At 39.0% G+C, this 26813-nt stretch overlaps 2 protein-coding genes and 1 long non-coding RNA gene across 3 annotated transcripts; 2 read left to right on the top strand and 1 right to left on the bottom strand.

Annotated features, from left to right (window-relative positions):
- Positions 1-995: 995 nt before the first annotated feature.
- wdr20a (WD repeat domain 20a) lies at positions 996-17749 on the bottom strand. The gene is made up of 4 exons (XM_038307048.1): positions 17479-17749; positions 8151-8333; positions 5401-6720; positions 996-1976 (listed from the first exon to the last, which is right to left on the bottom strand). Exons 1-4 carry the CDS (start codon positions 17740-17742, stop codon positions 1923-1925), a joined length of 1821 nt encoding a protein of 606 aa, XP_038162976.1. The 5' UTR covers positions 17743-17749; the 3' UTR covers positions 996-1922.
- Positions 15118-16129, top strand: LOC119797827. The gene is made up of 3 exons (XR_005282630.1): positions 15118-15234; positions 15592-15676; positions 15928-16129. It is a non-coding gene; the product is annotated as an uncharacterized LOC119797827 (long non-coding RNA).
- A 5863-nt stretch (positions 17750-23612) lies between the features above and the next one.
- On the top strand, positions 23613-26598 carry LOC119797844. Its single transcript, XM_038307074.1, has 3 exons — positions 23613-23739; positions 25701-25793; positions 25872-26598. Exons 1-3 carry the CDS (start codon positions 23677-23679, stop codon positions 26361-26363), a joined length of 648 nt encoding a protein of 215 aa, XP_038163002.1. The 5' UTR covers positions 23613-23676; the 3' UTR covers positions 26364-26598.
- Positions 26599-26813: the final 215 nt, after the last annotated feature.

Here is a 26813-nt window from a genome sequence, read left to right as displayed (position 1 = left end):
AGGTCTATGGCGCCCGAGGCAGAAAGGTCCATAAAAGTCCACAAAAAAACGTGTCAATATTCCTCCATACTGCTCGTCCAATGTATTCCAAGTGTCCTGAGTGGGTAGCGTCCATAATTTACTCGAAATTAAGTCATTTAGAATGTTTTTAGAGCATAAACAGTAGTGTATAGGATTTCCTGAAAGCGCGTTCACGAGTCTACGGAAACCGCGGCAGACCAACCCAGATGAAAGTGCGCATTCAGCTCGGCAAAGAACTCATGCTCTTCCTCAACACTGAAGTCCTCAGACATTTTTCTTTCGTTGTTTCTTTCTTTGCACAGGTAAACAGCACATTTCTTCTTCTACGCTTGCATTATCGGCAGAGCAGACGCTGAATGCGCACTTTCATCTGGTTTGGTCTGCCGCGGTTTCCGTAGACTCGTGAACGCGCTTTCAGGAAATCCTATACACTACTGTTTATGCTCTAAAAACATTCTAAATGACTTAGTTTCGAGTAAATTATGGACGCTACCCACTCAGGACACTTGGAATACATTGGACGAGCAGTATGGAGGAATATTGACACGTTTTTTGTGGACTTTTATGGACCTTTCTGCCTCGGGCGCCATAGACCTCCATTATTTGAATGTCAGGAGACACCAAGAAGCCTCCCAGATCTCCAGATGCATTTGAGATATCAAAAAAGTACTCCAGAGTGTTGTTCAGCATGGGGGTGAGTAGAAAATGAAGGCTAATCATGTTTTGGGTGTACTATTCCTTTAACACTGACCACACAGGTCCTCAGATTCTGCTAGGAGAAAAACCACCAATAGTTTAACTAAAACACATTTACTTACTTTAGTATAAATTCTATAACATTGAGAAATATTTGTTGTTCAGTGTTTCCCAGACTAGGACCTCTATAAATGTTCATACTTCAATCTCTCTGCTCATTAAATGGTTTCAATGCAAACCGATGTAGAGATGCACAGAAATAATAACAACCAGAAAACATGTATTCAAGATTATTTTAATATTATTAATATGTTTACTTTAGGCTTTAGAAATATAACTATCAATGACAAAACTTCCACTGGAGTAATGGTAGTTTGCGTAGGCCCCCATCAGATCAATTAATTACAATATACACATTATGATACAGAGAGATGCAGATTTGAATCTGAAATAATATTAAAATAAATGCTCAATAGATAAAGGTTTTTTCTTCTACTGTATTAGCCATTTGTAAGTTCTTAGCACACCCCCACAATGTAAAGCCATTCTCTTCTAATAAAACTAATTTAAGTGCAAACCATTTTTTCTTGAAAAAGACTGATTGCAGCATCCTGCCTTCTGCCAAGTGCAACTAGGCAGTCCTCAACCTTATTTATTGTTCCATTAAAGTAGTATAAAAAATAAAATAAAACAAAAAAAAACAGCTAACAAGAAGAAAAGAAAAAATCAGTGCAAAGTCATTAATGGGGAGATTCTAGTCAAAGAAGCAGTGGTTGAATATGGATGGACGTCAATTTTCACGCAGTTTTTAACTAAACTCCTTCCATACGGTCTGGGTCTGCAGAGGTGGACAGTAAAATAATCTACCATCTTAATCTCAGCCGTCTGGTTTGCAGTTACCGACGCCAAGTTTGTTTCAGAGAGGATAACAGTCTGAGGAGATCTGACACAAAACAGTTCTTAAAAAAAAACTAAAATATTTTAAAACTCCAGAGTAGAAAACTAGAAGCGCAACAGTGACCAGATTGCACAGCTTTTCCGTGTTTCGCCTCCTCCTCTAAGTCCGGGTATCAAACAGGGAAGCCGTGAACAGAAGAGGGGAGAGGGAAGGGTGTAAAGGAAAAGGAAAACTTGCAATGCTTGCAGGGTGGAGAGCAGCATCAGACTCTGGGTTGCAGGGTTCTTTAGCAGCAGAAATATTGATGCTATACTACTGTCCCACTGGGAGAGCTGGCTTGGTTTTGGGATGACAATAAACCCTGGAAAAAGGAAAACAAGGAGATTTGCATTGGGAAAGTCCACATTCTGAAGCAAAAGAAAAAAATAAAAATAAAAAAAATCAAGCATAACAGATCAGTTAATAGTGGCCCAAATCCAAGTCCCGTCCAGCAGAGCTTCCTTATTTAAGGCACTTCCTTATTTATCATCATTTTCATCCTGTTCCAAAAACATCTACATGCTGCTCCAAAAATAAATCAGCAGTGATCTAATGTCACTGGGAGCTCTGGTTCTGACTGACTGACTGGTATCGGGTTGCTCTCTTCTAAATTATTTTATTTTAATGAAGTTTGGAGGCTAAAGTTCTCACACAGAAAGCTGAAAGCTTTACAGGAAAACATGGGCAGAGCTTAGATTAGATTACGTCCTCTCTGTGCACTGCTGAAAAGCTGGCTGAAAGGAAGTAATTAGCATTGAGGGGCTCCTATTAATCTATTTTTAAAAGTTATAGCAGTTTAAACCTGACAGGATTTTTAAAAATGGTCCAGCTCAACAGAAAAAGCAGAATGATGATGATGGAAAATCATTCAAAAATTTTTTATGTTAGTATCCAAAGCAGAAGAAAGGATCAATCCTTTTTTTTTTTATTCCATGATGTGCAGAAAAGTTTTATCCAGAATCCTGGTTGTGGAGTTCTTCACCAAACAGAATCAAGTTATAAACATGTTCCGCTTCAATGCGTTTTCAGCAAATTAGAAAATTAATTGATAAACAGAAACATGGTTTTAATCTCTTAACATCCACCTCATTTTGGGAAATCCTCGCCTATTTTGCATACCCAAATGGAAAAGCAAATAACTTAGGAACTGTAAGCCCAAATTACATGTGCAATACATTATTTGAAAGCTAACACCATTCAAATTGGGTGGTTTGAACACAGACCAAGCTGCATGAGTTCAAACAGGACTAAAAGTTGTTTTTTATTCTCGGAAATGATGGGTCATTTTTGAACAGCAGTAATAAAGATATTCTTGAGAAAAGGCAGGTTTTATTGTATTAAATTTGTTCTACATCATTTCAACCACAAATGCAGAAAATTTCAGACCTCTAGCTACAACGGTTCCAGCGCTGCGGGGTTTTGAACTTTCGGTGTCAGCTTGGAGCAGCGCTCAATGGCTCCACCTGCTGGTGTCTGTGTTTCTCTCTAACACAAGCCTGTGATGCGGTACCCCTTTAAATAAACTACACACATTTGGGCTCGTTCCAAACCTTATTTAATTGGCGACATAAGCCCAACACCCCACGTGGTCTTACCCAATAACAACAGAGATTGAAACGTCAATCATATCGCGCATCACTGGCTGACAGGAAGTGAACCGGAGGTGAGATTTCGGGGACTATAGCTCGCTCAAATTGCGTCAAAAATATGCAGACACTCGTGTCTTGTCGATAAGAGGACGATGTAAAGAACCATACCAAATATCGCGGGCTAACAAACGAGGAAATAAATAGTATAATAAGTAAATATTAGCAAGATGCTGAAAATAAGCTATGACCAACTAACCTTTCTGATGTCAACAACCGGACTGTATGGGCGATTTTCTCATCATGGAATATTTTCACTACTAATATGCTGTGTAACGGTACAGACTCAGTAATTTAGAAAATCTATATAAAAGATATATAAAACATTTCCTTTAGATTCAAAAATCCTTTTATATATATATGTATTCTTTAATTATATGTACATGTACTTATTTTTTTAATTTACTATTCATTTAAAATGTGCAATAAAGATTTTTTTTTTCCAGACTGTTTTAGAAATTTACTAAAAGTATATCTTATTAGATTAACTGATATACTGTAAAATATAATTAATTGATTAACTTTTTGAAGTACATTTTGTTCCATAATCGTTTTAAACAAAGAAAATATTTTGTAATTGAAAATGTAAAAAAAATTAATCCAGGAATGAAAGTTCTTAATTAAAAAAAGGTTTTGAGTGTAACTTTGCTCTTATCTCAGATTAGTTTTTTTCCCCACAAAGAACCTCATTCTTTCAAAATGTATTTTTTTAAACTTATTTTTTGTTTCTTGTTTATAGATTGTACAGTTTAAAGTTTATTATTTCAAATTTCTTCTTTTAGATTGAGTTTCCAACTTGCATTCCTCTAAAATTGGGTTCCATGCCGACCAATAGGAATTAGTCTTTTCTTCTCATTTCAGAAGAAACCCCGCCCCCAAGAAGTCAAGAGAATCTGATCTGGAAAATGTGATTGTAAAGAAATCGAATAAGAAATTCTTAAAGCTCGATATAAAAAGAAAAAATTGAAATAAAAAGGAAAAAACCTAAACTGAAAAAATTTAATCTCAGATGGTAAAATAAAAAACAAAATCTAAAAAAAAAACAAATAAAAATGCAAAAACACAAAATGCAAGAAAAAAATGTAATCTGCATCATTATTCTCAAAACGTTTTTGATGTAGAAGGTTTACTGTTGTTTTTTTTTCTTAACACACACAAATTTCCATTTAAAGAAACATGACGTAAAGTTTTCTAGAAGACGTTTCTCCTGCCATCATCTTCAGTTCTGGATGAGAAGCGAAACGATGTCTAGAAAACTTCACGCCCGGTTGCCTAAACTAAACTTTTAAAGCTTGATCATGACCTGGATGACTGAGAATCTTCAGATATTTAAAAATCATGTTTGATTGCCAAAATAATGGAGCAAAATTCACTCCATACCACCCTGTTAATAACTCCACACCTACCAATCTACATCTGCGGGAATAAAACTAAACTGCAAAACTTTCATTCAGGTATTAAATGAAGGAGATGAAGGCAGAAGTTAAAATTCACTTATTAATCACTCATTAGTTTAAAAAATGTTGAATTATAATTTTTCCATGGCAATCTGTAGAAGAGCTTTCTGTTCTGAGAACCCAGATATGGAAACTTATTTACCAATGACTCAGCAAAAAATGTAATAAATGACATTAAAATGATCTGGTGTTGATTTCTGACATTCCCAGAATTGGGAAATAATTTAATAACTTCTGGCGGGAAAACATCTTTCTATATAAAATCTGTAAGAAAGCATTTCCTCTAAGGAGCAGAGAATAAAGGGGTTTGGAGACAAAAAGAAAATTTGCTCTGGTGCCGTTTCTGCCGTCAGACACAGCAAAACTAGAAAATAAGCAAATAAAAGCTAAGTACGCTCGGATAAAGAAATAAACCAGAAAAATGTAGGAATCTACGACCTAAGCATGAGGATTTCCAGGTTTCAGATTTTAGAAGCAGGAGCTGCAGATGAAACCATTTCTAACAAACCACCTGGCTGCTGGAAAAAGAATCCAAACCAAACCGTCCAATCGGACGCGACGGGTTGGTTTATCTTAAGTTAACTGTTAAAGACATGATGTTAGCACTTCAACCTTCCCACACTTCCTGTTAAAAAGAACTTACCACTTTGCCTGGCCTCGCCCATGTGCAAATAAATCCCTCCTGACAAGCAGTCACTAAACAGTCCTCTAAAAATATGAGTACAGTCAGTCTCTCGTGTGCTATTTTTTTACAGATGAGGGGCTCCAGGAGGGGCACGTCCTCCATGCGCGGGCACAGCAGCGTGCCCAGAGTCTTGGCCGGGTCCGTTTTGCTTTTGGTCAGCAGGTTCAGCTTGTCGCTGCTCTTGCTGCTGATGTGACCCATGCTGTGGTTGCGTTTGTGGTCCTTCTCGTGGTGGCGCTCCTTGCGGTCGTGCAGGGAGAGTGTGGCGAATTTGCTGACGCCCGTGGCGATGGCGCTGTCCATGATGCCGCCGCCGCTCTTGTTGGCGCTGTTTGCGGCGGCGGTGCCGGCCGAGTGGGGCAGGCTGTTGGAGCGTGGTAACGTGGTGGAGAGGGAGTTGATGCCGGGGGTGCTGGCGCCGCTGTTGTTTCCGTTTGTAGTGTTACTGGAGGCGTTGGTGATGATGGTGGCGCCGGTCGGAGGGCTGGTGGCGTTCATCACGTTAGTGTGTGTCCGTGTCCTCGACAGAGGGAGATGAGGGAAAAGGATGTCCTCGGTGAGGTCCCACAGGCAGAGCTGAGTGTCCTGGCCCACTGAGCCGAAGCGGTACGTTACGCTGATGGGCCGACTGTCCGTGGAGTTGCGCTTGGAGAGCCGGGACTGCGTGCTGTTGGCCCGGTCTCGTCCGAAGTGGATCATCTGATCCTGGAAGTCCTCGTCGCTGCCGCTGAACTCCATCGGGTCGCTTTCCTCTACGCTGGTGGTGTAATGATCGAACGCCACCACGCTCACCCACGACTTGTGGCCGTGACCTCTGGCAATGACCCTGCAGTCCAGGAACGACCACACGGTGACCAGATCGTCCTCTCCTCCGGCCACTATGTACTTCCCGTCGGGGCTCCAGCACACACACAACAAGCCCCCAAAGTAGCTCTTCATGGTGCCGTGAAGCTCCACGGCGTCGAAGTTGAACACCCGAAGGAAGCCGTCCTGACTTACGCAGGCCAGGAACTTCCCGTCGGGAGAGAAGGCGAACTCGTTCAGAGCCCCCTCCCCCACGGTCCATTTTAGGAGGGGGTTCCGCGTGGATTTGCTCTTACAGGTGTGGACAGAGTAGTTCTCGCCCTGTTTGAGCAGCTGGTAGTGCGGCGCCGTGGTGCCACAGGTGTGCTCCACGTTGTACAGGTACATGTTCCCGCTGGCGTGCGACACCAGGAACAAGCTCTCAGAGCCAGGGACCCATTTCACACACGTCACTCTGGACTTGTCGATTAATCTCTGCCGGAGGAGGACCGGGGGTTAGAGGGATGGAGGGAGGAGGAGAGCAGAAGGAGAGGAGGATTATTACAGTGAATTATGACCAAATAACACAAACATGACATCCATGATGCAGATAAACTTATTCCTGCTTTCATCTGTGCTCTTTCAGTTTATCCAAGATAAATAACGGTGTTTTTAACTCCTCCAGAAGGAGGGAATATAACCAGAGTCCAGGCTTTAGATGTTAAAGGGGGTCATAGAATGATTCTATAGGGTATCTGGTCCTTCAGGTCTCTAATAGGGTGTGTAAGATTGGTTGGGCTGAAAATGTCCTATTAGCTGTTCTAAGAGCCCTAATGCAGCCTGGTTAAAAGCCCTAGAATGAAACCACAGGTTTTCTTCCTTTTATGGTATGATCATGAATATTTAGTTGAGCTGTGCTCTGATTGGTTGGTTTATAACGATCATAGCAACAAGCACTCACTCACTGAAACATCAGATTGTTGATATGTTAGGGGGACCAGACGTCCTCTTTTTCCCGGACATGTCCTACTTTTCAGACCTCAAAAAAAAAAATGTCCGGGGGGAATTAAAAATCGTTTGGGACTTTGGTCAACTACAGTGCAGCACTGATTGGACCGGACCGGGCATTCGAACCAGGCTGTGAGCTCCAGGGCTGGTCCAGGAACCCCGGGGGAAGCCAGCGGGGGACGGAGCAACCGAACCCGACCCGGTGACGCCCCGTGCTTCCCCCCCGCCTGCCTTCCTGGGTAAGGCAGGCGGGGGGAAGCATAGCATCACCAGGAAATTTTGAATGGCTACAACTGTACAAAGAAAGAAAAATTTATTGAAAACTATATTTACATCATATTTATATTCCAGGACAGAATTATTAGAGCCATTACTGCTGTGGTGAGACAGTGACAGTAGTATGATTGCTCATGTGAAGTCGCCAAATTTCGCCAAGAACACAGAGAAAAGTCACTTAATTTGACTAATTGCTTTTTTTGGAGAGAAAAAAGGCAGAAATGTTGCTAGAAGGGTCTAAAAAGTCAACAATGGCAACAATGGACGGTCGTATCCAGGTTTCCTTCACTACAGAGAGCAGAGCACTGTAGCTAACAGTTAGCTTCACAGAAAGACAGACAGGATGTGTTGTTCTCAAATAAAGTACATTTTAACATTACATGATATTTAAATTCATTTTAAAGTATGGTTGATGATCAGATGCTTTACGCTGCTTTAACACATTTCATTTATTAGGAAGGTGTGACGGCTTTTATTTTGCTGTTGATGCACCACAGCAAAAGTCAGTAGAAAATGAGGAAACATGATAAACATCTGTAGGTTTTTCCATTTTAATAAATCCTTAGTTTCTAAATCAACTTTAGACCCGTTAGATGTGGAATGGACCATCTAAAACCCAATGATAGAGTTCGGACTCCTACCTCCTCATTGAAGAGTTTGCTGGTCTCCTTCTTGATGGGGTCGATGAGCTGTACCTGTCCAGCAGAGAAGCCCACCAGTAAAGACACGCTCTCTGCTGTGGCGGTGAGGTGGTTGAAGTCGTGGCATGTGGGCTGCGTCCCCTTGTAAATCCGCTTGTCTATGGGTTTACTCAAATCTGCGGCCTAAAGAGAAAGGTTTGCAATAAATGCATGAAGATGCTGCACTAATCTCATTTGGGCCTGAATGACACAGAATCACTGCTGTTAGGATCAGCATCCTGCAACCACAGCTGGCTGATTACATCATTAGTTTGATCCATTTGAACTGTACATGTTGACAACATGATGCAAACAACTGACAGGTTTTAGTGGCTTGGATGCTGCATAAAAGAGGGAGATTTGGAAACTGAATGTTTTACTGATTGATAAACTTTAATACTGAATTTGCACCTTTCAGTTTCAATTCAACAAAACGCTGGATTACAGCTGGATTGACATCAACTTTCACAAATAAAAGGAAAAGGGTTCCGGTCACAAGACAAAACTTCAGCAAGAAGGTGGCTTAAACATCTTAATTTCAAAATTTCATCCTACTGTAAATCAACACTTTCTAAATCATTTTGGAAACTTGAGTTCTAATATTTTCCCACAGTCACGAAACAAGAAATCTTATTTAAATGTACGATTCAGTCGTTGATGGTCTGGAACCTCTGACAAACTATAACTTATAAAATTACTACTTAACTCTGTAATTTCCCTTTACTGAGAAACCCAGCATTCATTAAATAAATTAAGCAGCCAAGTAGAATAATTGACCTGGTGTCCGATTCATTGAAAACACATTAAAACAATACGAGAAAAGAAATGATGGCAAAAGTTTAAGATCTAGACTGATGGTCTGAGTGTGTAAGATCCATTAGAGAAGCTCTTTAAGCCAAAGTACAGCTCATGCTCTCCAATAATCTGATAGCTGACACAGACTACAGCTGAAGATGTTACAAAGATCACTGAACTGCTGGGAGCAAGTTACAGGGAATATACTGTAAATAATCAAATCAACAAGGGCCCATCTTGTTAATGATTGACAGTTAACACCCCGGGCTGAACGGAAAACTCTGAGGGCAAGACGCTCGCTCCGTTTTTCCACAGCTGCTAGGTTTGACATTCATGTTCCGGTCTCACGGCGGTTTCCAGTCTAATAGTCTGCAACTTTCAACCATTTTTGGAAGAGTTTGAAATGATTACTTCATTAAAATCAATCAATCTTTATTTTCAACTGCAATTTGCATTGTAATAGAGATTTTAGAAAAAGTGTTCTCTGTTAAAAGCGTTTAACAGAGACACTTTAAACAAGCTCTGTGGTTTTAACAAGGTTTGAAGACATTACATCCGAGCAACTTAAAAAATAAACAAACAGCCAAAAGGGAAAACTTGGCAAAAGTTGTCAGAAAGTCACTAAGTCAAAGTGAATCAAACTGTGTTTAGATTGTTTAGCATGTCTTTGTTATTTAAGAAGCAGGAGAGGCATAGTCGCATAGTATTAATGTTTAATAAAAGTGTTTATACCTATATAATCATTTCTAAAAAATAAAAAATAGTTTCAAAATTTGCTTTATGTTTGTTTTGGAAAGCATAAAAGCACCTTTTCCCCCTAAATATTAGCAAACAGTCATGGTTATTAAGAATGGGGACCTAGGATATAACATATATATAAACAATGAAATACTCTAGTGTTTGAAAAACAATCCTCAGAGTATTAGACACATTAAAAACATTCACTGGATCATAAAGTCCTCATATCGTAATCGAGCGCAGGCATTCACCCCGATCAGCTGACTGGGCAGCAAACAGGTTTGATAATTTATACTTTCTAACTTTTCTTACACATCCTGCTCCGACCAGATCAATCTTACACCAAATAAGAAAAAAGGATTTCACAGCATGTATTTCCTGATCATTCATGACGTTTCCAAGTGGCAGACTTCCTGTTTTTCATCTATTTATATCTGCAGACATCAAAGGGTTTTTCTTAGCCAGTAGTTAGTGGTTGTTTTGGGATTAATAGGAGCTTAATTTTCAGAATAAAGCTGATCTAACCAATGCAGATTCTTCAAAGTTCAGAAATCCGGCAGGAGATAATTTATTCATTTAAACAAACGAGAACTGAATCTAAAATTAAATGTCTCTGTTAGCTGCACCCTTTAGCCTTGCAGAATGTCAAAAAGCTGAGTTGTGATCTTCTAATCCCTGATTGTTTCATTTGACATCTTTGACAGCAGGCCTGTGAATCACCTGATCACAGCTCTGGCTTTCTGGATCCCTGAATAAAAGCTTTGTATTTACAACTAACAGTTCAAGCTTTGAGAATTTTAAAGAATTTTGCTAATTAACCTAATAATCTGTCAATTTCTTGTTTTTTAACCACCAATTCAAACTTAAATATACGCAGCTTTTAAGATGCTTCAGATCCATTATTGTAAAATCTACAAACATTCCATTTATATTTGTTTAAAGCTTTCTTTTTACATCTTTATTATGCGTTTGTTTTGGTTAACACTAGGGGTGTAAATAATAATCGTTTTGTATCGATACATCGATCCAACAGCCGACGATCCGATGCATCGATACGTCCGCAAGAGAATCGATTCATGTTTTATTTATTTTTTTCGGTCATTTTTTTTTTTTTTTCTGGGCGTAATTCTGACTCCCGTGCTGCGGTGGCGCTATACTAGGGGTGTAAATCACATCCATCATGGCGATTCGATTCAGTATCGATTTCCTGACCCAGCGATTCGATTATTTTCGATACTCAAGAATACACCACGATTCGATTCGATTAATCGATTATTTTTTTTTATTATTATTTATTTTATTTTTTTACACCTTACAGGCTAAACAAAGTTTCAAGTTTGAAATAAATCAATGAAAGCTGTAATATCATTATGCATTTTCTTTAGAAACAACAGCAAATAACAGAAGTAGAAAAGTTGCATCAAAAAATACTGCAAAAATACTGCACAATATCAGTGTAATGAGTTCAATGCAATACCTCGGCTCCAGAGAAACTGTCCAACATATTTTTTTAGAATGTAATAAATATACTCAGGAAAGAGAGATTTTGCGTAGAGAGTTAGACAGGAATAAAAATAAACTAGATATAAGGAAATTGTTTCAAAGGTCATCTGGGGATGTAGTTTTTGGTAGTATTTTTAATTTTCTAAGAAGAACGGGTATTTTAGGGAGAATACAGGTGCTGGTCATAAAATTAGAATATCATGAAAAAGTAGATTGATTTCAGTAATTCCATTTAAAAAGTGAAACTTGTATATTATATTCATACATTACATACAAACTCATATTTCAGATGTTTATTTTGTTTAATTTTGATGATTACAAATGACAACAAATGAAAATCCCAAATTCATCATATCAGAAAATTAGAATATTACTGAAGACCAATAAAAACAAAGGATTTATAGAAATGTTGGCCAACTGAAAAGTATGAACATGAAAAGTATGAGCATGTACAGCACTCAGTATTTAGTTGGGCCTCCTTTGGCCTGTATTACTGCAGCAATGCGGCGTGGCATGGAGTCGATCAGTCTGTGGCACTGCTCAGGTGTTATGATAGCCCAGGTTGCTCTAATAGTGGCTTTTAGCTCTTCTGAATTGTTGGGTCTGGTGTATTGCATCTTCTTCTTCACAATACCCCATAGATTTTCTATGGGGTTAAGGTCAGGAGAGTTTGCTGGCCAATTAAGAACAGGGATACCATGGTCCTTCAACCAGGTACTGGTAGCTTTGGCACTGTGTGCAGGTGCCAAGTCCTGTTGGAAAATGAAATCTGCATCTCCAAAAAGTTGGTCAGCTGCAGGAAGCATGAAGTGCTCTAAAACTTCCTGGTATGTGGCTGCGTTGACCCTGGACCTCAGAAAACACAATGGACCAACACCAGCAGATGACATGGCACCCCAAACCATCACTGACTGTGGAAACTTTACACTGGACTTCAAGCAACGTGGATGAAGTGCCTCTCTTCTTTTCCTCCAGACTCTGGGACCTTGATTTCCAAAGGAAATGCAAAATTTACTTTCATCAGAGAACATGACTTTGGACCACTCACCAGCAGTCCAGTCCTGTTTCTCTTTAGCCCAGGCAAGACGCTTCTGACGCTGTCTGTGGTTCAAGAGTGGCTTGACACAAGGAATGCGACAGCAGAAACCCATGTCTTTCATACGTCTGTGTGTGGTGGTTCTTGAAGCACTCACTCCAGCTGCAGTCCACTCTTTGTGAATCTCCCCCACATTTTTGAAGGGGTTTTGTTTCACAATCCTCTCCAGGGTGCGGTTATCTCTCTTGCTTGTACACTTTTTTCGACCACATCTTTTCCTTCCCTTCGCCTCTCTATTAATGTGCTTGGACACTGAGCTCTGTGAACAGCCAGCCTATTTAGCGATGACCTTTTGTGTCTTGCCCTCCTTGTGCAAGGTGTCGATGGTCGTCTTTTGGACAACTGTCAAGTCAGCAGTCTTCCCCATGATTGTGTAGCCTATAGAACTAGACTGAAAGACCATTTAAAGGCTTTTGCAGGTGGTTTGAGTTAATTAGCTGATTAGAGTGTGGCACCAGGGGCCATCAATTTTGAACCTTTTCACAATATTCTAATTTTCTGATATGATGAATTTGAGATTTTCATTTGTTGTCATTTGTAATCATCAAAATTAAACAAAATAAACATCTGAAATATATGAGTTTGTATGTAATGTATGAATATAATATACAAGTTTCACTTTTTAAATGGAATTACTGAAATCAATCTACTTTTTCATGATATTCTAATTTTATGACCAGCACCTGTATAATAGTTTGTCTGGTCCATACTCCATTCTGGAAGGTGGCGGTAATGCACCTATAAGTTGTTTGCCAACCGCCATTAAATAAAAGAAGAAGAAGAAGGCTCCAGTGTCGACGTCACCGCCCCCTTTAGAGACGCTCCGCTGCACCTCTCCCAGATTGTAGCTGATTGCAAACAGTGCACCAGACAGGAGGCCGGCTTGTTTTGTTTTTATGACCGAAATTGCGGAAAACAACTCGTGAAGTTCGACCCGCTAGAAGAGCGAGGTGCGCGAGACCGCTGGGACCCTTTTTCCAGCTGAATCTCCGCTCTTTTTGCCCCATTGTCCCTCCGTCGTCGGACTAAACTCGCCCCCACTTCCTCATCGCCTCGGCCGTATCTAGACCCACAGCGTGTAGCCCAGACCACGCTTCAATACTGAGCATAATTTAAAAATGTCTGTGTCAAGCTTGCTGCAACAAACTGCTGTAGGAGTATAACCAGGAAGCGCGGTAGGAGGGTAAAATGGGTTCAGCGGCACCGCAGCACGGGAGGAGAATTACGCCCAGGAGCAAATGGATAAAAATAGACCGGAGAAAAAAAAAAACATGAATCGATTAACTTGCGGACGTGTCGATGACTCGGATCGTCAGCTTTTGGATCGATGCATCGATAAAAAACGATTATTATTTACACCCCTACGCTATACCTATTTTGCCTTCCTACCTCGCTTGCTTTAGCCACACCCTCTTTCCGCTTGCACAAACTCGCTTCAACAGTATGCAAAACAAACATGGCGGAGACAGCGGAGTTGGAAGAAGAGGTAGACAAAAGAGTGAAAAAAGACGACGACTTACACACACCTTGCGGCGGGTACAAGTCCTATGTGTGGAAGTATTTTGGGTTCCGTAAGGATGGAAAAAAACTGCTGAAGGATATTGCTATCTGCAGAGCTTGTCGTTGCGAAATACGCTACTGTGGCAACACATCCAATTTGTCTGCTCACCTGAAAAGACGCCATGATGTCCAAGGCGTAGAAAAAGTACAGCCCTCTTCGTCGCCACTGACAACATTTTTCCCGGAGAAGTTTTCACACAGCTCTAAGAGGGCAAAGAATATATCCAAGGCAATAGCGTTCTTCATATGTACAGACATACGTCCATATTGCGTTGTGGAGAACGAAGGCTTCCGATACCTGCTCGACACACTGGAACCGAGGTATAGCATTCCCTCGCGACAGCACTTCAGCGAATCATTGATTCCAAAGTTATATGCCAAAGTTCATGATAGTGTAATTCAAGAGTTGCAGGAGGCACAGCGCGTAGCTGTAACCTGTGACGGCTGGACTTCCTGCACTACAGAATCCTTCATCACAGTAACATGCCACTTCATTAACACGAATGGAAGATGCAAAATTACGTGTTACAGACGCGTGTGCTGGCAGAGACTCATTCAGGAGCTAACATAGGACACGTCTTACGAGCTGCGTGTGAAGAGTGGGGTCTGAGTAACAAAGCACCAGCCCTCGTCACGGATAATGCATCAAATATGAAGAGGGCTGGGGAAGAGTCCGGGATGTCACCCCACATCATGTGCTTCGCACACACTCTCAATCTGTCCACTCAAGATGGCCTCAAGCTCACAGCCACAGACAGGCTTTTGGGTCGAGTTAGGAGAATTGTGAGTTTTTTCCATCGCAGCGCAATAGCAACCGCAGTGTTCAAGGAAAAGCAAAAACTGCTTAACCTCCCGTGCCACAAACTTAAAGCGGACGTAAAGACAAGGTGGAACAGTTCATTCGAAATGTTAGAGCGGTTCCTGGAGCAACAGCCTGCGGTGACGGCAACCCTCCTGGACAACAAGCTGAGGAAAGGCGGAAGCGAGATTCGCACTCTCACGGAAGGTGACCTATCCGCAGCAGAGCAAGTGGTTAGCCTGTTGGCCCCACTGAAAGCTGCCACCACGCTCATGTGCGAAGAAAAGCAACCCACAGTGTCAATCATCGCCCCCCTCAGAACGAAGTTGCTGACACATTTTTAATATACACCAGACGACACTCCCTTGATCAAAGACATGAAACGAGTCATGGCCGAGGACCTCAGAGAACGGTATGTGAACGAGGAACCATTCTTACTCCGAGCAGCTGCGTTGGACCCTAGGTTTAAAAAGCTCCCATTCCTGAGTGATGAAAGAAGAAACCAAACCTTTGAATGTATTGCTGAAGAAGCAGCACAGCTGAAGGAACAGAGGGTAGGTTGTTTATCATAATATAAATCTGTCATATATATATATATACTTTTTAAAATATAGTATAGCGTTTATTTATATATCATTATTAATTGTTATTAGTTGTAGTAGTCGTTGGTGGTGTTGCTGTGTTTTAAGGTAATACACTGAAAAAAAATAATGCATCCGCTTTAGCATTTACTAGTTAGTTTTATGCCCTACCCTGCTAACAACACCAAACAATTGTGTTAAAGTAACTAAATATTATTAAGTAAATGCCATAAATGGTTGCATTATTTTTTCAGTCTACATTGAACTGTTGGGTGTTGTTCTTATGTAGTATTAAGTTGGTGCTTATGAGTGTATATGTGTCTGTGACAGTTACAGAATGAACCAGAGGTCCAGGCCCAGGAAACACCTCCCTATGCCCAGATGTGTGATGAGAGGGAAACGAAAAGTATGGAAGGTACTGTTCATACATTCTACAATTATTCAGAAGCATCATAAAAATCCTACTTAAACCTACCTACTCATGTCACATACACTTCATAAATATTATATAGACATATTATATGTGCACATTTTATATATTTATAAACACACACACTTATGTATGTATATAATATACTAAAACTGTTCTATATGACTAAAGCCTACTGCCATATTATACTTTGACTAACTATACTCCTTCTGTTGTCTTATTTTTGTTTAATTTAGAAACCCCTCCAGTTTCCAAGAAAACAAAAGTATTGGATGACTTGTTTGGGGACTCCTTCAGCACTGAGGACCAATGTGCCAGGAAGAAAACATCCAAAGAGCTAGCCAATGATGAAATTAGGAAGTACAGAGATATTGCATCTCTGAGTTTGGGTGGTAAGGTGTTACAATGGTGGAAAGCTCACCAGGCCGAGTTTCCTCTCCTGGCCCACCTGGCTCAGACCTACTTGTGCATACCTGGTACAAGTGTACCATCAGAACGCGTGTTTAGCACAGCAGGGGACATAGTGCGTTCAGAACGTAGTGTTTTGTCCTCTGAGCATGTGGACCAGCTGATTTTTTAAAAGAAAAATCTGTCAAAATGCACAATTGAAAGTATTGAACTGTAACAATGCTGTAGTTTAATGTTACAGCTTTACTAACTGTTCTCTTTTTCACACAAAAGCATTATTACTTTTAAGTGAATTAAGTAAATGCCTACTTTTCTGTCGCTAGTGCACATTTTGAGTCATTTTGCTGACCTTGTGGAGTATGGCCTATGTTGTTTTATTTTTTACTATTTGTTACTAGTGCACTTTAAGTATTTTATAGTGATTTAAGTACAGGGGCATTTTTTGTTACCATTTGCTGCTAGTGCACTTTTGCACTTATTGCACTGATTTTTTTTTTTTTTTTTTTTTTTGGAGTATTGTTATTCTGTAGTTAATGTACTATAGGCCTGTTTTTGTTACTTAATCTGCTAAGGCACTAATGCACTCATTACTTTAAGTTTGGTCAATGAAGTACTTTTCTACTTGTTATTTGCTGGTGTTTCTCAAATAAAAAGCCTAACGTTGTTACAGCTTTTATTGATTTATTTCAAATTTGAAGGTGAAAAAAAAGAAACAATTAATCGATTAATCGAATCGAATCGAATCGTATCGTGGTGTATTCTTGAGTATCGGAAATAATCGAATCGTTGGGTCAGGAAATCAATACTGAATCGAATCGCCATGATGGGTGTGATTTACACCCCTAGTTAACACCATTTAATAACCTTTGCTAACAATCATTAATATCTCTGTGATTAAAACTGTGTGTTTTAGTCTTCTTTTTGAGAAAGACTGCAGTTCTTTCTTAAACTAGGAATCCTCTGAGTTGCCTGACAGTAAATTGAGGCTAATAGGAAGCAGGAATGATGACAGCTTCATCACAACTGGATCCTGAGGAGATGTTCGCACCAGGAAGCTCTGATTTCGACACATTTCACGATAATCCTCACATAATTCACACACACCTCCGGGATTAACCGATCAGACAGGCGGCTGGGAGGATGTTTAGCTTCTAGGCTCACTGAAGATTCTGCCTTCCTAACATTATCTAGCTGCGTTGGCTAACGGGCTGTTAGCCTAGCCTTAGCTCAGCTGGGAGCTAATTAGCTCATGCTAACAGATTTGAAAGTCAACCACCTGTCAGAGTTATTCAGCTTTGCAAAGACCTGCCTAAACTTTAGCAACAGCTGCCAGAGCAGAAGAGGAATAGCTGCCGACATTAGCCGGGTTAGCACGGTACCTTTCTAACGCCTTTGTAGATGTAGAAGTAGAGCTCACGGCCCACATTGAAACAGATCCTATCGCCGTTACCCGACTGGTCGTTGACGTTTACGAAGGAGACCTTGACGGGGTTGGAGCCTTGCGAGTTGAAAGGCACCCTGTTGGGGCGACTGTATTCGGAGTGAGTGAGGAGTTTGTAGACGCCTTCCCGAGTGGTGAACTGAGTTTTAATTTCGTTCATCTCCTTCCCTCCTCCCTCCGCCGCCATCTTTGAAATTAACATTCATCCCTTTCCCCCAGGCCGGATCTTACGCAGGGTAGGCGACGAGCATTCCGACTCTCCCGCTCCCCCTAGCGGGTTACCGATGAACTGCAGGAGAAAAAACTAGCATATTTCCTTATGGATATTCCATAACTTCTCACATTCCAATTATACGAAATAGGATAAGGGCCACTGAAAAAATAAAAAAGTTTACTGATTTTTAAATTTTATTTCAATATAATATGAGAAAAAAAAATCAGAATTCTGACTTTTTCTCAGAATTCTGACTTTAATCTTAGAATTCTGACTTTTTTTCTCAGAAGTATGATTTTAATCTCAGAATTATTTTTCTCACAATTCTGATTTAATTTTATAATTCAGCCTTTCTCACAGAATTCTGACTTTAAACTCAAAATCCTGACTGAGTTCTGACAGCTAACAAATATGTTAGCATCTCTAGCTCTCTTGTTTTAATCACCTTCTGCTAATGAAACAGCATCACCAGGGACCCCTCAGGGACGTAAAAAGTTGCCTAATTCCGTTATTTTCCACCAATTAGTTACTGTTCCTCTCAAACTCTCTGTCAGTGAAGCTGAGTGCTCCACATCTCTTCCTTCATGAGGCCCATCTACATTAATAACAATTCTAAGATTAAGGTCAGAATTCTCAGAAAAAAGTCAGAATTTTGAGAAAAAATTTAGAATTCTGAGATTAAATCATAATTGTTAGATTAAAGTCAGAATTCTGAGGAAAAATTCAAAATTCTGACTTTTTTCCCATATTACACTGAAATAATATTTAAAAAGCAGTTATCTTTTTTTTTTTCCAGTGGCCCTAATCCTCTTCTGTACGATTACCATACAACATTTTAAACGACATTAAATTAAATTGAATATTGCTTTTACCTTTTTTTTATTTATTCGAAGCAAATAGAAAATGTATAGAAATGTAAAAATTTTATATAAAAAATAATAATAATAATTATTATTATTATTATTATTATTATTATTATTATTATTATTATTATTATTATTATTATTATTAACATAACACCAACTGCTTTATGAATTTCACCAGTGGGATGCAGGCCTGCGGTAGAGAAATAACTGGTTTATGTGGGGTAAAATTTTTTCTTAATTAAATAAAAGTTTACTACAAAATGTCAAACCAAAACATATCCTTACGTTTTTACGTTTTATTGTGTCAAACTAGAGTAGCAAAGGGATTAATTAATTCATTTCCAAAAAAAAAAAAAAAAAACTGTAGCTTTGATTTACCTTTATATCTTTTGGCACTCTCTGTCTCCCCCTGGTGGTCAAACAGTTTTATTATCCGGGGAAAAAGTTGGTTATAAAACAACCTAAGTGGCGCATTAATAAACTATTATTTATCTTCATACCGTTTATTAACTAAAATAGAAAAAAAGTTTATTTTTTTAGTATTTATATTTATATATATATATATATATATATATATATATATATATATATATATATATATATATATATATAAGTGTGCTTATTTTAAACGTTTCATTTGTTTTATTTTACTATCAAAATATTTTCCCTCTTTATTGGAATACATTTCCTTCTCAAACCACAACAATTCTGTCTGGATAAATATAAATAAATACAAAAATTGAGAACGGAGTGGGAAAACCGTTATTCAAGCGTTCATATAGCTGCAGACTAACGTTTTATTTTGAAAATAAAAACATTTAACCGGACGTCTTAATCTGACGTGTCCACATTTTTCAGTTTAAAAATCAAAGACACCTGCCTCAGCGAGGAGAGATTTCAGGATTAATGTTCATCATCCAAACGAACCAAAATCACTGAAACCATGATCTGCAGGAGAGGACTGCAGCTTGCACTTCCAGGTGAGCACATCATCATCATCATCACAGGTAAATCCATGCATGCAGAAAGAAACCATGAAGTTAAGCCATTAAGATTAGACATGTGTTCAGATTCTAGTTCCTCCTTAATTAGTTTGCAGTAAAATCACTCAGATATCAGACCAGATAATTCAACAGACAATATATAGATTAAATATGATGAACATTAGATATGATGGGTTTAATGATACATTTTGCATTGATACCATCAAATTATGGGGTTAAAGGAAATGAACAGGTAGATAAATTGAAATTTATCAGTGGATTTATTTATAAATTTTAGTCAATCTGAAGTTAAAATCTTAAATGAAGGATAAATGGCAAAAGGAATGAGACAAAACTGGAGAAATTAGGAGAACAGGAAGAACTAGTAGAGAAGAAACAATTTTTTCTTGATTTAAATTTGGGCAGACTGGCTTAAACAGAACTCTGTCCCTAGAAACAGGAACGATAAATGTGAAAACTGGGGTAGATGAAACAACTGAACGTGATGTTTTACTGTGATACATATGATGAGTAGAGACTGCAATTAATTCAAAAGGTAAGTAAAGTAAAAGTTAAATTATTTAGAACTTATTCAGAAAGGAACGCATCAAAAATAACACATTTATATATAGAATAATAATTTCTAATTCATGGAATTTAATTCCTGAGAGTCATTCTGGTCCACACTCCATAACAGTAGATGGAATAAATTAATCTCCATACTGTCAAAATTGTGGAATTTATGAAAGAGGATTAGGGCCACTGAAAAAAAAAGTTAATTGATTTAAAAAAAAATACTATTTCAGTTTAATATGGGAAAAAAAGTCAGAATTTGGACTTTAATCTTAGAATTCTGACAGCTAACAAACATGTTAGCATCAAGCCGTAGCCATGTCTGTTTTAGAGACTAGCTCTCTTGTTTTAATCACCTTCTGTTCTTCCATTAATCAAATAGCATCACCCTCAGGGACGTAAAAAGTCGCCTAATTCCTTCATTTTCCACCAATGTGTTCCTGTTCCTCCCAAATAACTCACATCTTTGCCAGTGAATCTGAGCGCTCCACTTCTCTGCCTTCATGGGGCCCATCTACATAAAAATATCCAAAATTCTGAGATTAAATTCAGAATTTTGAGAAATTAATAATAATAATAATAATAATAATAATAAATCCAATTTGTACCGCACTTTTCATTAACAAAAATCTCAAAGTGCTACACAGTGCAAATAAAATCAAAGATAAAAATCAACATCATAAAAATCATGTGGAGGCAGAATAGGCTTGCTTAAATAAAAAAGTCTTCAAGCCTTCAGAATTCTGACTTTTTTTCCCCATATTAGGGGTGAGTATTGGCATGGGTGCTGCAATACCATATGTGTCACTATATTGCAATATCACCATATATTTTGACATTTTTCCTGCTACCAAAATTAAATGTATAGATAAAAAAGCAACCTCTGTATATGTTCATGGGATGATATTGATCATTTATTTTGGTATCCACGTTGCTCGGGGTTTGATTCAGTTCATGTCTTCCACTGTGTCTGCCTCAACTACAGATAACTCGCTGCGCTCCACGATGCAGAGGTAGACCATTTTCTCTCAGTTTTAGGTAAAAAATGTTTTGCTTAATAAAATAGATACTAGTAACTAGATCCATATTATATCAGGCAGCCAAAAATCACGATATATTGCCCAAAACGATTTTTTTTCCCCACACCCCTGTTTAAAATACAGATATGGGTTTTTGATTAACTCTTAAAGTTGATAACTTCCTTTTTCTTCCCTCTTCATGGGCGGTTCTAGAAAAGGGCCAACAGGGGCCAGTGCCCCTACAGATCATGCCCTGGCCCCTGTTATGGCCCCTGTACCGAATACATATTACTAAAAGAAATTCTAATGATGATATGTCCTGGAGCAGACATGGTTACCGATAGGTCCGTTGGATCTATTTCATTTTTTTCCAAAATTCTGTTTTACTAAATATGTGAAATAAAGTAAAATCTTCAGTTTTAGTGAGATAGGATCCAACTTTTCATCTGCTAAATATTTTTTTTCTCAAAACGATTACAAAAAATTCAAAATTTTTACAGCTGAATTTATCAGTTTTTCTTGAGTTCTAATTCAGATTTTATAGAAAACAGTTATTTTCACTTAAAGTAAGTCAAAGAATATGTAAAATCCCTAAATTATGAGTGTATAGACCTAATATTGTAAATAATAGCTTTATTTGATCTTTTAGACATTTATTATAGCTACCATTTTTTTGAGTTGCTTTTTTGCTATGCTAAGGAATTTTGATTTTGATTGGAACGATAATCCAAGTAAACATTTTCAAGCCAAAAATGAAATATTTTTTAGATGGAAGACATACAATTTTAATTAAACCTAATTGAATGGAGATTTCGCTTCATGCAACTCTCATGATATATTTGAATCCCTTGCCCTGTTTATTTCATGCTTTTCTGTGCCCCCATGAAAACATGCTGACCCCCCCAGCCCCCCGGTACGTTTGGTCCTGAGCTATCTCTATAGTTCTGCTGCTATAGGCTTAGACTGCTGGAGGACATAGGGACCCCTTTTTCATCATTCTGCTTCATTCTATCTCTATTCTCCCACTCTGCAGAATCTGTTAGTTCAATCTACTAGTGGTTCCTAGAATTTCTAAAAGTAGAATGGGAGGCAGATCTTTTAGTTATCAGGCTCCTCTCCTGTGGAACCAACTACCAGTTTTAGTCCGTGAGGCAGACACCCTGTCTACTTTTAAGGCTAGGCTTAAAACTTTCCTTTTTGATAAAGCTTCTAGTTAGAGTGGCTCAGGTTATCCTGAGCTATCTCTATAGTTCTGCTGCTATAGGCTTAGACTGCTGGAGGACATAGGGACCCCTTTTTCATCATTCTGCATCATTCTATCTCTATTCTCCCACTCTGCAGAATCTGTTAGTCCAATCTCTAACGTTCTGCTCTCTCTGCTTTTCCTCATAGTAGCTTCATCTGGTCTGTTCCTGTTTGGCTGTGACTCCATCCTGGAGAGAAATATCAGCTGTGCTACTGCCATCAACACCTTTGTTTCTAGATGTTGGAGCTTGGCCTGTTTTTCAGTGTAGTCCTGTTTCTCTGACTGTGACTAACTGGATGTGCTCTCTTCATCCTCTGACATGGGAGCTGGCTCGGAGCTCGTCTGCCTGGCTGTGTGTTTCCTGGACGGGGCCGCCTGTGGAGCTGGTTGACAGTTGCCTTTTGTATCTACACTGCAAAAACAATCCAGAAATAAGTAAAAAATGGCTTAAATTAAGTATATTTAGCCTTAATTTGAGCAGGTAAATAAGATGATTTGCCAATGGAATTAGTATTTTCACTCTTAAAATAAGATAGTTAGATAATATTTACTTGAAATAAGACGATAAAATAGTTTTTTCTTATTTTAAAAGGAAATTGTCTTGTTCCATTGGCAAAGTGTCTTACTTATCTCCTCAAATCAAGGAAAAACACACTTATTTTAAGAAAAAATAACTTATTGAGATTTATATTTTTTGCAGTGTATGCTTCTTTTTCTATGTCTGCTTCTGTCTCCTTGAACCCCAGTGGGCCTCAGCAGATGGCCGCTCACACTGAGCCTGGTTCTGCCGGAGGTTTCTTCCTGTTCAAAGGGAGTTCTTCCTCTCTACTGTCACTGCATACATGCTTAGTGTGAGGGATTGCTGAAGAGTCAATGAGTCTTAGACAGATTTAGACATATTTGCAACTAGTCAATGCAATCAGCTGGTTTTTCTTGGATTGAAAACTTTGCATCAGTTTGACTGGATGATCTGGTGAACTGTAAAGTTGTGAATTGGCGCTATAGAAATAAACCAAATAGAACTGAACCGCCACTGTCCCTGTTACATCCAGACCTCAACGCTCTTCATGAACCAAACTCAGTGGATCGGCTAACTCTAAGCTGCGTGCTAAGATGAAAGAAGCATCTCATCTTCTTTGTCCTTGTTTTCTTATCAGGTGAACGTTTCATTGAGCTGGTTACATGAAATGTTCTTCCTCCTGCTGAGACCTTCATGCTGATGGGAGATTTTCAAGATGGACTCCAGCACAGATTCAGACTCTGGGATCAGTCCGATGTGGTCGGATACCAGCACTCTGGTATTCCTTTCATACTTAAATTTAGTACATTTGATTGTTTGTTTCTAGAAGAGCTTGCTGCTAACCAGACATTTACATCACACCATATATGGCGTTAAAAGTCATGGCTACAAACTTCTCCGCAAAATTGTTCATTTTTCAAAAATAATATGTCCACAAAAAGCTGAACTGGTGCAGAATAAAAATATTAAAGGAAAAGTCCGTTCAGCAAAGAATAATCAATGGATCATTATTTATACCTAAAACTAATATGTTCACTGTTATTTAATGACTTTAGTGTTAATCAGTATAAAAATAAAAACAATAATTTTATTGCGATCACTGAGTCTGGGAGCGGCCATTTTGGCCAGTATAGTAACACCTCCCTCCTGCCATCTTCCATCTGTCAGACCAGCATACCAACAATCAAAACCCGTTTATCCCTTTAGTTTTGCATGAAAACTGCACTTGAAACTACCTCAACGGGGGCATGTGTTCCTTTAGTCACGTACAAAAGAACTATTTAATACTTAGTTTTTTGTGTCCTTTTTAAACGATCTGACCTTAAACTGTTTTTTTTTGTACATGACTAAAGGGATCCACACCTGTTGAGGTAGTTTAAAGTCTATTTTTCGTACAAAACAAAAGGGATAAATGCAAATCTGACTTCTTGTGCATGTGTATTGACTATAGGTATGCTGGTCTGATGGGGTATGCTGATCTGACAGAACACCGGCACCTCCTGGGAAGGTTTCTCACCTGAGTGAAGTTGGCCCCCCCCCACCTTCTTCAAATCAGACAAAATTAGTGTCAAACGTTTCAGAATCAGAAAAAGTTTAATAATCCCAGAGGGAAATTACTTTTGTTACACGCTCCAGTTACAGTTTTATATAATATATACACACATCCAACTATACAATATAATAAAGATTAAAAAATAACAATAAAAACAGATAAAAATATATACACATGTAGCTCTTCTGTGTATATATATATATATATATATATATATATATATATATATATATATATATATATATATCTCTATGCATATGTAAAAACTAAATCCAAATAAAGTGAAAATCCAAGTAAAGTGATATGTGGCGTGCAAAAATAGTGCATAAATATCAATTACGGGGGGATGGGGGGAGAAGGTCATCAAAGGTCAACTAGCCCCCCTCCACCTTCTTCAAATCAGACGAAATGGGCGTCGATTAACTCAGCTCCTTTTGTGCAGCAAAAATTGTCGTTTGTGCTGCTTTGGCTTTGAAGATATTCATGAAAATGTAAAGGTCAAAAGGTCAACCAGCCCACCCACCTTCTTCAAATTAGACAAAATTGGTGTCAAACGTTTGTGCAGCAAAAATTTTCGTTTGTGCTGCCATCATTTTTTTTTAGTTTAAAATGATATAATCATAGGTTAGCAACTTATAATTTATATGAAATTCAGAGTTTCAGAATAAACAAATGTTCGACCTTTGATGGCTTCTACAAACAATATCATTAAAATGATAGCAGTACAAAAAGTTTATATATTTTAAAATATGCATTTTTAGTATTTTCAATATTTTATATTTAAAATTAATTTAAAAATTTTATATTTTTGTATGGCAAAACTTTTCATTTGTACTGCTATCGTTTTAATAATATTTTGCAGAGGTCATCCAAGGTCAGTTATCTGTTTTTGCTGCACAAACCAAACGTAGCACAAACTTGTCAGAACCCTCATCTGTTCCTGAAGCTCACGGCTTATTTTCCATTTGCTAAATAGACGTTTAATCGATCAATCAGTGGATGCACGGGAGAACCAACTGTTATTGCAAGGTTCTATTTTTTTGGACAAGAGAAAAACCAGCAAATGAAAACTTTTGTTGCGGTTCTTGCTTTGTTGTAGAATCATTCCGCCCAGGAAAAGAATTATTTCAGACTCCTGCTGATAATGAGTATATGTGAAGGTTATAATCTCTGCCTGTTGTGAGCAGGGATGTGGGAGCAGTGCACCAGAGAGCGGAACCTCACGCCGGATGACGACTTTAACGCACAAGCCTTTGGGAAGACACGCCTGCTGTTCGCTGGTGAGCATCCTCCTAACCAGACACCTCGGCTGCTGACCCCTCCTGCTGATTCCATGGACCTGCTGTCTTGTTGTGCAGTTTTTGGACCCATACGATGGGAGCTCGGAGGATTCTGATGTGTCCAGCGGTGGTACCGTTAGGCTGCCGAGGCCGCACGGTAAAGGAGGCCACAGGAGGCGACTGTTCCCTCACTCATCAATGACGACGGACACAATGAGGGCGTCTTTGATGCATCGTCAGGGAGACGCCCGGGTGAAACATGGGAGATGTTCTGGGGAGGATTGCAGGAAGACTCCGGATGAAAGTGAGAACATCCACGCCATGGATGTAGAGGTGCAGCTCGATGACTCTGGTTTGGAAGCTACGAGATCTTCCACATGTTGCACACCTGGACTTTACATCTCAGAGGAAAGGAGCTCGCCTCAGATGCTGAGCAGCAGCTTGGGGAGATCCCTCAGACCTCTGAGCAAGAGGAAGGAGCTTCCTCCTGAAGCAGAGCCAGTGGAGGCGGAGCTCAGAAAGAGGCGGTGTGTCGTAAACACGGCGGATGAACGAGGAGAACCGGGATGAAGCGTGCCTGAAGCCTCTGCTCACTGCCCATGAATGATTCCACCGTTTTAGTTTTCCCTAAAACTGTTTTTCACATTTTGCTTCTTTTTTCATCAAGTTAGTTTCTCTTGATTTTAACCTGATTCTGTTGCTAAAGTCATAATTTTGTCAAATAAGCTGCTATGAAGAAGGAAGTTTGTCTTGCTGTAAAACAGAAACATTGAGATTTAACTCAGTCCTTAAAGCAAATATTATTAAAAGGCTAAATTAAAAAAGAGCAACTGCCACATGTGTGTCTGTGTTTAAGCTCTGTGGTGGGTTCCTCAGACTAGAACCCTGATCCAGGGTTCATTAACCCTGGTCTTTATGACCCTCTGTCCTCCATGTTTTAGGTGTTTCCCTGCCTCCATAAACCTGACCTGAATGAAAAGGTGATCTGTTCAGTTTATTTCTATAGCGCCAATTCACAAC

The sequence above is a fragment of the Cyprinodon tularosa genome, unplaced genomic scaffold, assembly GCF_016077235.1.
Source record: "Cyprinodon tularosa strain WSP-4 unplaced genomic scaffold, ASM1607723v1 ctg6, whole genome shotgun sequence".
Classification (NCBI taxonomy): domain Eukaryota; kingdom Metazoa; phylum Chordata; class Actinopteri; order Cyprinodontiformes; family Cyprinodontidae; genus Cyprinodon; species Cyprinodon tularosa.
This window is presented reverse-complemented; position numbering and strand designations above follow the sequence as displayed.